The sequence below is a fragment of the Molothrus aeneus genome, chromosome Z, assembly GCF_037042795.1.
Source record: "Molothrus aeneus isolate 106 chromosome Z, BPBGC_Maene_1.0, whole genome shotgun sequence".
Taxonomy (NCBI): domain Eukaryota; kingdom Metazoa; phylum Chordata; class Aves; order Passeriformes; family Icteridae; genus Molothrus; species Molothrus aeneus.
Window position 1 is genome coordinate 16,774,031 of NC_089680.1, and position 13,993 is coordinate 16,788,023.

The 13,993-nt window shown below is 37.6% G+C and overlaps 1 protein-coding gene across 1 annotated transcript in view; it reads right to left on the reverse strand.

Annotated features, from left to right (window-relative positions):
- The window catches only part of ERCC6L2 (ERCC excision repair 6 like 2), a 45,497-nt gene that overhangs the window by 27,042 nt on the left and 4,462 nt on the right, over nt 1-13,993 (reverse strand). Inside the window, exons 3-9 of the mRNA XM_066569619.1 lie at nt 11,113-11,232; nt 9,625-9,818; nt 6,875-7,036; nt 5,485-5,692; nt 3,902-4,042; nt 2,277-2,390; nt 683-802 (exon numbers count right to left, since the gene is read on the reverse strand). Coding sequence (XP_066425716.1) covers nt 683-802; nt 2,277-2,390; nt 3,902-4,042; nt 5,485-5,692; nt 6,875-7,036; nt 9,625-9,818; nt 11,113-11,232 — 1,059 coding nt within the window. The remainder of the gene's footprint in view (nt 1-682; nt 803-2,276; nt 2,391-3,901; nt 4,043-5,484; nt 5,693-6,874; nt 7,037-9,624; nt 9,819-11,112; nt 11,233-13,993) is intronic.

A 13,993-nucleotide genomic window follows, 5' to 3' on the forward strand; every position in this document is an offset into this window, starting at 1 on the left:
TGGTCATCTTCAGCACAACTACTAATATTTTAATTTAATGTCCAAAGGGTTCAATAAATCAGTAAGCACTCGGTACATTTTCACCAGTTCCATGCTATTCCATGATTGTGTAGGTCCCACTCACATTTACCCTAAGACATTCTTTATAGTCTGGAGGGTCCCAGCCTACTTGGCTGCTTCTGACACAGTTACTAATCACGCTTGTGGCCCTTCTCTGAACTGTCCTCTGAACCTTTTCAAAGTCTAACATCTGCTTTTTGAGAGGAGAGATTGGAACTTCACACAAAACTCAAGCTGTGCACAAATCATTAAGCCCATAATGATTTTGTTTTGCTTCCTTTTCTTTGCCAAGTATTTCTGACTGTCACCAGAATCCATGGTTTCATGCAACAGTAATTCTGTTGACTACAAGGGTCATTTCCATGCCCACCATCAAACATGTGAAGCTAAAGTTTTAGAAAATTTTAGCATCACAGATTATTCGTATCCAGTCTTTGCCCAGATAAATACTGATCCATGACAGGAGATTCCTGCTGTTGTATGATGAACAATAAACATTAAACCCCCCAATAAACAATAAACCCCCAAAACTATTAGGGGTATATTTTCTTATATCCATATAATACAGGCCAAATCTATTACTATTAATAAAATTTATTTTTCTTCTAAAGAAGGGGGTTACCTTCATTTTTCCACTATATTTTGGATCTGAAATAGTTTCAAAGGCTGCATCTTTGCTTAACTGCACAAAATCTGGAAAACTGGAAAATACCTGGCTGCAAACTCGTTTGATATGCGCTTCCTGGAAGAAAAGCAGAAAGATTGAACAGGTGTTAAAAATCGGAGCTTTGTTAAGCCATGCAAAGAGTTAAACAGGTTGAAACATGATCTGCCAAAGTATCTCAAGTAGAGTGATGTAGTTTTTAATTTAGTTCACTAAAAAACTGCTGGATGAAACATATCCCGTGTGTTTTGCATTGTTTCATTAAAAAAAAAAAAAAAGATTCCTAATCTGAAATTATGGATTGTATTCAGAATGTCTTCTCCTGGCCAGAATTGTCAGTTTCAAAAAATCCTCTTGCCTTGACATTTGCAGTACCTAAGGGTTCTGCACCAACATTTCCCTTGACTCTTTCAGGCAAGCCAGTATGGGAATTACATATTGTTCCACAACAAAAACTGTACAGGAAATGGACTTAAGGTGTTCTAAAGCCACGTAAAGCTCCATTGCTAAATTTAGCACTGAACTTAAGCACAATCTCACACTTTAAAAAAAAAAGTGAACTTTAAGTTCACTTTTACAGAAAGAAAGAAAAGATCACATCTCTCACCTAAGAATAACACACATAAGGGCCTTCAATACTCAAGGTAAGAAAAACTACTAAGTATTAGTTTCTTAGTAGATGTCGGTAAAATTAATAAATATGCATGATGCAGAAGACTGTAAGTCACAAAATACCTGCATTCCATTATTTCAGAGGTTATTTAAATACCAGATGTTATTACAACAAAAACTACATATGCAATACACAAAAAAACCCACTAAAAACATCTGGCTATATGCTGTGTGTAGTGTGCTGGACACTAGAAGTAACATTTATAAAAAAGCAAAACTGCTTTAATGGAAAAAACTCGCAAAATTAACTAGGACATTCCGATATCTCTTCCTTGATAGATTCTAAGAAAAAGTTGTAATGTCCCTAAATCCATCTCCTCACTCCTAGATCTTAAGGCTCACAAACAAGCATTTCTGAAACTGCCATTTGTGGGTCTGGTTGCTTGCCATAGTAACAAGATAAGCTGATACTGATCTTTCATTGAGCAATTTTTTCTAAAACATGTTTCTCATTACTTAAACAAACTCAGCTCTTGACATAAAATGCTAGAGAAGAAACCCATTCTAATTATCTATTATTTGTTTATTTGCACAAAGACATTCCTCTTATAGGTACTCTTCATAAATGTAACAAAAATTTGGTTTTGTTACATTTATGAAGCCCTATTAGAAATCATGAAAAGTTACTCTCTCTCCTAACTTCTTCAATGTTTTATAACCCTTACTTTCAGAGATGAATCAACATGCTGTTGATGAAATGAACATGCTGTTTTGTATAACATCTTTATAAGGTATGCATTCTGTATGACTGAATGGAAAAGGACTCTTACAAAATATCTTAATTGCAGTTAGTTAAGGAGGCCAGCAGCAATTTTCATTCAAGAGTTTTCATCCCATTTATCTTCCAAAAGACCATTTTTTAGATACTTCTGAAACTAACCTGCAGTTTGCTAGTGTTGTCTGTCTGCAGCAGTGCAGCATGATTTGCAACCTTCTGTAGGATCATTAGGTAACTGAAGCGCAATGACTTAATTGTTTCACCATGTGCATTTACCTACAAAAAAAAAAACAGTTTATGCAACCAAATACTACTGAAAATAAGTAATAATCTCAAATAAATGCCATTCTTACCAGGTTTAATGCATTAACAATACTATAACTGATCGCCAAGAGATGAATACTGATGTATTCTGATAAAAATGAACCAAGTTTTCTTTTTCTTCAGCTTTGTCACCCTATTAATAGAAACATCTTCTCAATAAGAAAAAAAACCTACAGCTACGTTCATTGCTTGCCAAGCATTTCAGATATTAACTTCTACAGACATCCCATGGAGATAACCAAGAATTCTTCAGTATACAAGAAGATGGTAACTTCATAACTAATTAAATCAAGCAAGACCAGTTTGAATGACTTCTTACCTTTCAACTGCTAACTTTACTTTTCTCTCCAGCAAAAGCTTTACAAGCATCTCAAATAGCAAAATTCAAGCTTCAGACATTCTACAGTGCAACAGCAACTGTGCAACAGCATCCACTATCTTCCTAGTTATGGCTGGCTGGCTTGATCAATATTTGTTTTCCTTTGCCTTCTCAAGTTACTCAATTTGACTGTTAACTTTGGAATAAAACAGTCCAAAAGAGCACTCAACTATCTGCAGGCCTGCCTACTGCCTTTTTGTGAATCAAGTCCACAAGCATGTCTTTTTTTCTATAAAACATCACTAGAAACAAAAGCCTGCAAAGAGGGCTAGTATCCATGGAATATTAAACAAAACTGATAAGGGGATTGCTTATAAATAAAGATGTAGGAGACTGAAGAAGCTACATCATTTGGAAAAAACTCAAAACACTACACAAGAATCAGAGCAGGCCAGAGAGATAAAAGGGAGAAACAAGCATGTGACATATGCTTCTAAATGTTTAAAAGATGTGCTTAATCTGAGCCTACTGAGTAAGGTAAGCAAAACAAATACAAAGCTAGACTGATCAAGGTTTAAAGAAGTCCAGAGAAGATTAAAGAAATCTGTAAAGCTGTTACTCATGGACGAAGTTTGACTAGTGCTCTGCGGCTGCTGTTACAGTTCTCCCCTCATGAAGCAAGGGAAAGTGAATGTTTAATGGCACAGAAAGGCACGACTGCAGTTAGAACACGAGGAAGTACCCAGGCAGCCTACTGAGTTCAGCATGCCCTCCCATTCGCAGGTCCTGCACAAACTGCCTGAGGCACCTGGAAGCAGCATGCCTGACACATACTGAACATCTCAATGCAGTGCCCTTGCCAGTATCAACTAAATCATAGGTGCATCTATTAATACAAAAGATCCAGAATTTACTGCATAGGGAACAATCACCTGCTCAGGGCGTGCAAAGCAGCTTTGCAGTAACCTCAAAAGTGCTTAACTCTATCATGCTGGTGATGCAGCTCCCCATATTTCCAGCTGGGATGTCCCAAACAGATGAGCTACAACTAGGCAAATATTTCAATCAGCTCTTCATCAGCAGAGAGTCTCTTGCGAAATTCAGAAGACTATGCGCTACAATCCAAACAGTGCCAAGTTCTTACTTTGTAACAACAGTTCTTCCTCTTACGGCCACTGTTGCAGCTACAGGGCTCTCCTGCTCTTAACACCAAGGTTACATCATCTGTCTCTAGCACAGCCTGGTACACAGCCCTCTGGAATTCAGTGAGGGAACAAAACACCATCTGCCAAAGAGAAAACACAAGAAACACTATCATATGCATCATACAATGAAAGGCAAAAAACCACTGCATCAAAAAAACAAATCACAGTAGAAATATAAAGTAGAAAAATAAAGTGAAAATAAAGTAGAAAAAAATTTTACACTTGCTCAAATAGCTACGCAGGAAATTATTCTACCACCAAATTAAAAAAAAAGTGGATCTTGACCCCAAAATAGCATGAAACTGTAGCAAAAATGTATGCATACTTATTTTATTCCACCCCAAAATTCTACAAAGAATATCAATACCATTCTACAAGAACCTGCTGTTATTTTGCTCAAAACCTTAAAACATGGCTTTTGTGAAGGAATAGGATGAGGAAGGAAAAGTGAGAGAAGTAAATGCATAATGTTAATTACAGATTTCTCTCTGGTTTGCAAGGTGTTTAATTTGCCCTCTCTTTCCCCTTTTTAGGCATTAGCTGTTTTAGGGCACTACCTAAAGCCACAAGCGGGACAAACAGAATAAACAATGAGAAGGCAAGGATCTACAAAGTGCTATGGTGAAAACTCTGATCCCTCTTCTGAAAGACCATGGGTGGCATCTCCATGACATCTTTAGTCTTAAGCAGCAGGAGACAGAAATCCCAAGATCATTCCTTAACCTATGCTATCCACATAGCAGCAGCACCATGCTGAGCTACAATAATACAGCAGTAACTTGAACATATACTCACATTAACAAGATAATGAAAAGAATAAAACCTGCTAGATTCAGAAAGGAGACTGACTGATGTTTGTGTTAATCTTTCCTTCAGAAGACTTCCTAGATGACATTATTATAAACTAAGGATGAAGAAAAACCACCAAATTTTGAAAATAAAACCAGATGCAAACTTACATATTTGTCAACTCAGAAAATATTTAGCAGAACTGTTATCTATATCAATAAAGTATTATAATTTCATGTAATATTTACAACTGCATCAGATGAACAGGATTACAGGCCTATCACAGAATCATTTTGTCTGAGATTTTTCTTTTATTTCAGGATCGAAAATGAAGGAGTTAAAAGCCTATGTTCCATACACAAAGTTTCAAGATGCAAATTCAGAAGTTCTGCATAGAATTTCAAGACATACATTTACAAACATCGCTTTGGGCTTGCAGAGATAAGGACAAAAACATACATAAAACAGATGTGTAAATCACTAGTCAGAAGACTGGCTGAGCATTTTCATGCTTGATTAATTCCATTTCAATGTGCAATCATAGTAATTATGTGAACAAAGCACACTACTTCAAGTGCACTTTTTCCAAGGCTATGGATTCCTCTCAAGTTAAAAAGATGAAGAGAGAACCATAAACTACAGACATGAGGCAAGAGAGAAAATACAACAAGAAAACATAAAAAGAAGAGATACATTCGTTAGCATTGTATTTGAAATGTGAAGGCACTCTTACTCTGTCTTCCTTTTTTGGCAACTGATCACTGATAAGCGCTTTGGTACGTCTCAGAAACCAGCCAGACATTATTCTTGCTAGATTCACCATGGCCTTACGACCTGTTGCTAGCTCTCTTTTAGTTGCAGTGTGCCTCTGGCCATGCTCCACTGGATCAGAAAATTTCTTCTTGAAATGCACTCTGCTACCTAAAAGTCCTGGTACAGCCCTATTAAAAAACAAAAGTGGATGGGGGATTGATTCACTGATTTAAAGCATACCATAAACTTTTTTTTTTCCTGACTAACAGCAAGCTATCTTAAAGTAGCAGTCACTAGAGAAACCACTAAAAATTTTAAGTACAAATAGAAACATATACTATTTTAAGACATACCATTTTTCCTTTGTTTTCTGTGACTCTCAAATGCTAAGACATACCCCTCAGGAAGAGGGTTCCAATCTCAAGAAAAGAAAAAGTTTAACAGAACAACAGAAATCACAATTATATAGAAGCTCTAAACTACAAGGCTGCTAGTGTTGAGGAGCCTAAACTGGAAGCTAAACAGTCATGTTTTCAATTTTTGCTGGTTTTATGAAATCAGAATATGCAGATATTATAATTAACTAAATAAAATCTTGAGAAACCCAATGGTAGAAAGAATTCAGTAACTGTTGGCAGCATTACACATTGGAACAATTTACTAACAATATCAGCATAATTTTAATGAACCAGATGCAAGACTAAGTTTAGAATATTCTTCCTGCTATTTCTGTTCTGTATATCCTTATATTTAAAGTATATTTGCTTTGTTTTTCCTCTGCAAAGCATTCCCAGAAGATTTAAATTTTCATCTATCATGAGTTGCACCTCTCCTTGACCATTAGACGTTTTTCTGGACAAGACTGTTACTTTTCAAATATGTGTACTTGTGCATTTTGGGAAAAAAAAAAGCAAAATATTATTATTTTCATCCTCCAAGTAGGTCAGAATGACCTGCACATACTGGACAGAGCAAAGGTACTATGTTGGTCAAGGTTGTGCAATGATTTCCTATCTACTGGGTGAAGGACAGAAGAAAAAAAGAGTGTCCCTAGGGGAAAAAAAAAAAAAAAAAAGGAAGAAATAAAAAAGGGTAATATGGGAGGTGGAGGAAGAATAATTCTAACTACTTCCCAAATTCTCCAAAGAAGCCAGCTGGGATGAACTCCAAATGTATTAAGCAACTGTAAAATACCGGGAGCTTACCTCCCCAGTAAGTTATATTCTCAAAAAAAAGCAGGTGTTTTGAAGTTGAGGGTTGTGTTTTGTTGTTCTTTTATAACACAGATGGGTCCATACCATCCAGTCCTGCCCCAACCCCTCTGCACAGCCAACACACAGAGATGTTTAAACGTAAAAGAAAATATTTACCAGTCCATAACACACCAAAGTTCCTTCATATTGTTTTGAAGAATGGTTCCAGTAAGACCTATGCGAACACGGCATTTTAATGACTTCATGGTTTGAGTTATTTGAGCCTTTGGATTCTTGATTCTATGTGCTTCGTCCACTATCACAGCAGACCAGTCTATACTGCAGATCAAAAAAAGATTTCATTAATTGACACTACTTGTCCCATCATCCCACATACATACAAAAAGTGAAGCCAGCCACACAAACAGCTATGATTATAACACATGATTACTTTTTGATTTCCCTGTTTTGCTATATTATATCACTCCATTTCCTTATATTGTTTGTTTAGTAAATGCAATTAACATAGTTGAACATAATGGCTAAACTACATCATCAAATAAATAACCTCCTGTTTCCTGTATCAAATGCTTTCTGTGAACAAAGAAGCTTTCGATCTGTGGACCAATGAATCCAGCATATCTCACTAAAATTAACTCCACTCATAATTAAGATTTACAAAAAATAAATAAGTCTGTGGAGGTAAACTACTGAAATATACTTAACACAGGTATACTTCATTTTACCAACAAAAATTATCCAAGGCAAATACCAGTGAACTGAAAACATTTCAATCTGCATGGTTTCCTACAGTAAAGTATCACTCAAGAAAAAATATACAATACCAGTATAGCAGAGGAATTTTAATATTTTGGGATTGTGATGACAATGAACATAGCTATAAAAAGACCAAAAGATATTTTGCAGCCAATTCAAGAATAAAACTTAGGGGTAGAATGACCTGTATACTGAGATAATAATAAAGAAAGACTTCAAGTCCCTAGGAAGAGATTTACTAACTTTATGAATTAAATTTATATATATAAATATTTCAGAACACAACCATATCCAGATTGATATGCTGCAAAAAGTTGAAACAGACATGTTTAGAGATGTTTAGTAGAAAACATCTCCTGAGCAAGCTGCATTTAGTTCACCAATGAAGGCTGATCTTGTGACATTTTTCCTAATCACTAAATACATTCATTCATGTTTAAGCTCCTACATTCCCAAAATATGCTAAAAATTGGAGTTTCTGAAAAGTCTAACGGATGTTCATATCCTAGCTCCTTACACTTAAATCTCTCATACTGATTTACATGCATAACTGAACATATATATACTTATTCCTGACAGCTAATTACTTAAGAGCAGCTTTTGAGGCCAATCCATCACTGTATTGAAGCAAGACACAAAGCTTCTCCTGGTGTCGAGATCACAGGCCCATCCAGTCACATCCTGTGCAGAAACAGTTTGATAATCTGCGTGTTGAAGAAATGTATTTGCAGGCAGTCACACATTAGATCTCCTCCACACATGCACCTATTTCCTGACCACAGTCTATTCCATGATCAAGCATGAAGAGTTTCATGCTTCAGAAAGAACACAAATAGTTGATAACAAAACTACTTTATTCTTCTATATGTACTTCTCTATTCTCTGTACTTCAGACCTGAGGACAGAAATGAAGATCTGATTGTTTTGACGATGGATCTCCAGACAACTAAGGTACTCTCTGGGGCCTGGACCTTTCCCAACACCTGAAATGCCAAGACCTGCAGATCCACTTATATCAGCTGCTGAGGGCAAGCTGCTACCACCAGCCACTTGTACCCTACTTTCAAGATGACATAGGGGAAAAGGACCTTTAGGATTGCATAAGAAATGTGTGGGTTTAAATCTCAAAGCTTTTAGGGTTCAATAATCTCATCAAGCTGGTGAAAAGAGCAAATAACAAGGAAAATACCTTTTTGAGCATTTGCTAAAAATTCCAGGTGATTGCTCTCCTTATACTGACAGACAGAAATACTTTCCAAGTATCTTTCAGCAGTCATCAGGTTCCAGGCAGGCAATTCCTGCATCTTTCAGAGAACATTCTGTAACTGTGTTACCAGCAAAAACTGGGTTCATTCAAACACTTACTGCTACCAAGTGTCCTATTACAAAGACAGTTGTATTGAGTCTGTCTGAGATGTAGTTAATTTTCCCACAGCAGCTCTCACTGGTCTGTGGGTAGCTGGAAAGGTGTTGTTAACACACCAGTGCTTTGGCTACTGCTGAGCAGCGCTGGCAGAGCATCAGCACTGTCTCTCAACATTCCCCCCACATCAGCAGACTGGGAATGGGTAAGATCCTGGGAGGGGACAAAACTTGGCCAGCTGACCCAAACTGACCAAAGGGATAACTCATCCCATATGGTATCAGCTCAGATACAAAAGCTAAGGAAAGGAGGAGGAATGGGGCATTTGTTATTTATGATGTTTGCTTTTTAGAGCAACTGCTACGTGTGCAGAAGCACCATTTCCCAGGAAGTGGCTCAACACTGCTAGCTTATGGGAAACAGAAACAAACCTTTTCTTCCCCCTCTTTCTTTGTGCATGCCTAAACTTTGGCTTCAGTAAACTGCCTTATCTCAACTGAAGAGCTGGTTTTTATCTTAATTTCTCTTCCCTGTCCAGCTGGGAAGAGACTGATAGAGTGGCTTGGTGAACACCTGGTGTCCAGTCAAGGTCAACCCACCAGAACTCTACAGGTTAAATTCAGAAGTACAGGATAAAAATTCAGTAGTACAGGGATTCTTCTCTACCGCACAGTGAGTCAATGGATTTAACAGCAAATATATTGTACGGAAAAAAGTCCTTGAAAAGAACAATGCACAATTAGACGGTTAAAATTCAGTGTGTACAAAAACATATTAAAACTATTACCTGTTAAATTCATCCAAATATAGGCGAAGTATCTCATATGTTGTAAGAGCAACTTCAAATTTCCCTTGCTTGATGCGACTCAGGTCATCATCTTTCTTACTGCCATGTAAGACAGAGACTTTAAAGTATCCCCATGTGTCTAACTCATCCTTCCAGTTGTACAGCACTGAAAGAGGGGCCACTATGAGGAAAGTCTGAAAACAAATATATATTACAGTATGTCACTAGAAAAACTACAACATAGCAATTTCTCAACAATGGAAGTCAAGATCTTGACTATTTTACTGCTCTGAGCAGTCTGACTGTTTAATTCTGCCATTTCAAAGGATGTATGGTAAATATCTAAAGTTAATATAAATTCAAAAGTAATCCATTTACACTGAGTAAGTACACAATACATCATAAAAATACCATCATACTAAAATTAAATTAATTAACAGATAGTCCTGAAAAGAGTTAAAAAAATTAGGACAGCTCATACAATTCATTTAGTATCACAGGATAATAAAATCAAAGAGGTAGGAAGTGACCTTGGGCAACTTCCACTGTGGAAGTTGGCAACACTGACTTCAAACCCAGGCTTAGCCAACTGAGGTCTTCAAAACCCCATAAGGATGGATGGGGTCTACAACCTCTCTGTGACCTCTTTCAACATTAAATGTCCTCAAAGTGACATTCTTTCCTCACATACAGTCAAGAGTCAGAATCATTCCTATTTCTTTGCACATGAAGTGCTATCCTTTTACCCCTTCCTCTCAGCCTGTATTTCCTGAGGAGCACGTATCATTATTCACAGAGCTACATTCATATGACCCATTATGCCAATCAAATTCTCTAACTATTGCAGCAAAATAAAAATAACAATGGAAAATAGAAATCACATGGTTTCAGTAATGGGTAAAATTAAAATGATCTTCAGACGTATCTTATTCACATAGAACTTTTACATGTATCTTTTATTTGCTGTCACTCTATTTCACTACCTAGATTATCGGCCAGACTTACTTCCAACATTATGACAGCCAATCAAGAAAACACAGGACATCACAATGCTATTAGCAATACACTTTCCAAAAATATGGATTTGTCTTAATTAAATACCTCGTTATTTAGACACACATGCTTTTTTTACTTTAAAAATATCATCACAAAACACTAATTTTCTACTCACTGGGTTTTTCAATGTACTCTAGCCACAAATCTAACGCAGACACCTCCAAATGTTTTCCATTCGTGCAGGTGAACAGTAGTAATAGATTAGATAATAACAACTAGAGAGAGAAGGCACTATGGCAGTCTGGAAAACTGAAGGCTTCTCAAACACTACTAGGGCAGGCATGAAATCCTACTTCAGCAGCTGAATTTTAAAAATTAATGTACATAAACTCCTAGAACAAACAAACAACCAAACAAACAAACAAACAACCAAACAAATCCAAGTATTGCCTTTTATCAAAATCCTTAAGCTAGTATCTCTAAAAGTTGTACCTTCTTGGGGTTACAATCTGAGCCCTTTTTCATTGTCCGCAGTAAAAACTCCGGCATATTATTTTCAATATCCTCACGTGTTCCCTTTTTGTGCAATACTGCAGCCAAAAATGAAATGACCTTGAGAAAGAAAACAACTCTCAGTAACTATTTATAATAAGAAATTGAATTAATTCCACAAAAAATAAACATTTAGGACAAAATCCTGGACAGGACTCTGGAAGGTGGTTTGGTTTAGTGGGGATGAAGATTTTTTTCTGGGGGATGCAGCAGGGGGTGTTTGCTTGCTCTAAATAAATCTGGTTTTAAAATGGGACCCCTCCCTCCTCTGGATTCCCAAGAACTCCTTGAACTAATGGTAAGAGCAATTAATTGCTCTATCTCACTCTTTTATTCTTTAAGTAGAAATGTCACAAAAATACACAAGAGACAGAGTATGAATGAGCCAGGAAAAAATAGAGATGAGGTTTGTCTTGCAACTCTCCTCCTTTTCAGGGTACTTGAATTTCAGATGAGAAAACAGAAGGAACAGATATCCTCTAACTATCCTCTCAACTTTATTTCTGTAAAAGGAACAAGAGGCTTATCCTACTGGTTTGTTTTTTACTAATACACCTTTTTCTGTATGTTCCATTCTTTCGAATTCCTGTTGTTGACATCAAAACCATTTTCCTCCTTTTGTGTTGTATTCTCCCATCTGCTTCAAACCAGTTAAGGTGATTATGAGAACACATTTATTACAATACACCACAGCAAGGACAAACATCCCAGCACAGGCTATTCCAAACTACTCCTATCATGTTCCAAAACAGGAAGAAGGCAGAGGAAGATCTGGCCAGAACATACAAATTAAAAATTCACTTGGGATAAACGGTATCCATGGACTAAGTAGTAGCAAGGACCAGGTGCATCATCAGAGAGGTGCCCTTCTTTTGAAATGTCAACAGGCCCCTTTTATTCAGAGCAGCCAGCTCCAGCCACTTCCTTTTTGCAGCTGCTACACAGCTGCTCATAGCAGGCTAGAGGTAAAGCTACCAACTGTTGATGTCCAAAAAAAAGAACTTTGTCCCTCTAATGATGGGGAGAAAGAGCTAGTCAGGAGAGCAGAGTGCAGAAAAAACACCACCCTGAAAAGAGTAGTTGGATGGACAGAAGAGAGAAAAAAATCCATCCTAGGTATGGCCACAGAGTAAAAGAAAGCTATGTAGAATAAAAGTAACCCAAATATTTTTATACATAATATCTCACAAACTGAGGTTGAAATGAACAGCCAGTTTGCAGATGTTGTTTAACTGATGAGTTTTACTTTTAAATCCTTTGAGAATTAGAATCAAATTCAGCTGAACAATAAATCTCCATCTCTTTTCTATAGTCTCCATTCTCGGTCGAATTTACCCCACATATTTCTAAGAGTAGCAAAGGCAGTGAAACAGCAACTCATTATAAAAAATCTTTGGCTCTTCTAGAAAAAGCAACCTAAATGCCTAGTTTACTGTAATCACTAAGAAACAACATTATTCTATTTGCCTTCACCTAAACTTCAGCTTGATATGAATGAACCATATAGCCAGGACATTTAAAGCAAAAATCAGTTCAGAAATAGAAAGAACATAAAAATTCAAAGGATCTCCAGAAAAGTTTATCTCATGAACCATCCTATAACTCAGAAACAGTAAGCTTCAGCCAACTGACAATCATAAGACAACATTTTTCTAAGACTGTATCAGTTATTCAATGAAGTTTAAATTTATTTTTTCATATGTACTAACCTTTTCTAAACAAGCGAATTCTACCATTTTACTTCATATCCACTGAACTGACTTTCCCATGCTGAACTTTGAACACATTGAACACAAACACTGTGTTTAATAAAAAATACACAAGATCACAGAATCATAAAATGGTAAGGGGTGACAGGAACTTTAAAGATCACTTAGTTCCAATCCCTGCCATGGGTAAGGATGCCATTCACTAGACCAGATTGCTCAGGCCCCCATCCAACCTGAACACAAAGGTTACTGGAAGGCCGCAATGAGGTCCTCCAAGAGCCTTCTCTTCTCCAGGCAGAACTGCCCCAAATCTCTCCACCTCTCTTCATAGGAGAGGTGCTCGATCCCTTGGGACACCTCGTGGCTTCCTCTGGACCTACTCTAACAGGTCCATATCCCTCCTGCGCTGGGGACCCCAGAGTTGGATGCAGTGTTCCAGGTGGGGTCTCAGAAGAGTGGAGCAGAGGGGAAGAATCACCTTCCTTGACCTTGTGGACATGCTGCTTCAGATGCATCCCTAGGCTGCAAGCACACATGACTGGCTCATATCCAGCTCTTCACCCACAAAAATCCCCCAGTCTCCCTTCTCAGGACTGCTCTCTACAACTTCTCCCAGTTTGTGTTCATGTCTGGGGGTGTCCTAGCCCAGGTGAAGCACCTTGCAGTTGGACTTACTGAACTTCATAAGGTTCTCATGGGCCCAACTCTCAAGCTTGTCCAGGTCCCTTTGGACGCACCCTTGTGTTGCGTCAACTGCACTGCTCAGATTCGTGTCATTTGCAAACTTGCTGAGATTGCACTTGATCCCACTGTCTGTGTCATTGAGGAAAACACTGCAGAGCAGTGTTCTCAAAAGAGAGCCTGAGGACATCACTCATCACCAGCCTCCACCTCAACACAGAGGCACTGACCACAACTCCCTGGCTACAGCCAGCCAGCCAGCCAACTCTTTATCCATTGAACTGTCCATCCATCAAATCCAGGCATCTCCAATTTGGAGTTAAGGATGCCATGTGCAACTGTATCAAAGGCCCTACAAAAAGCAGAGACATCTGTCCATCTTCCCACATTGACCATTATCATAATTTCATCATGTAAGGTCACCAGACTGG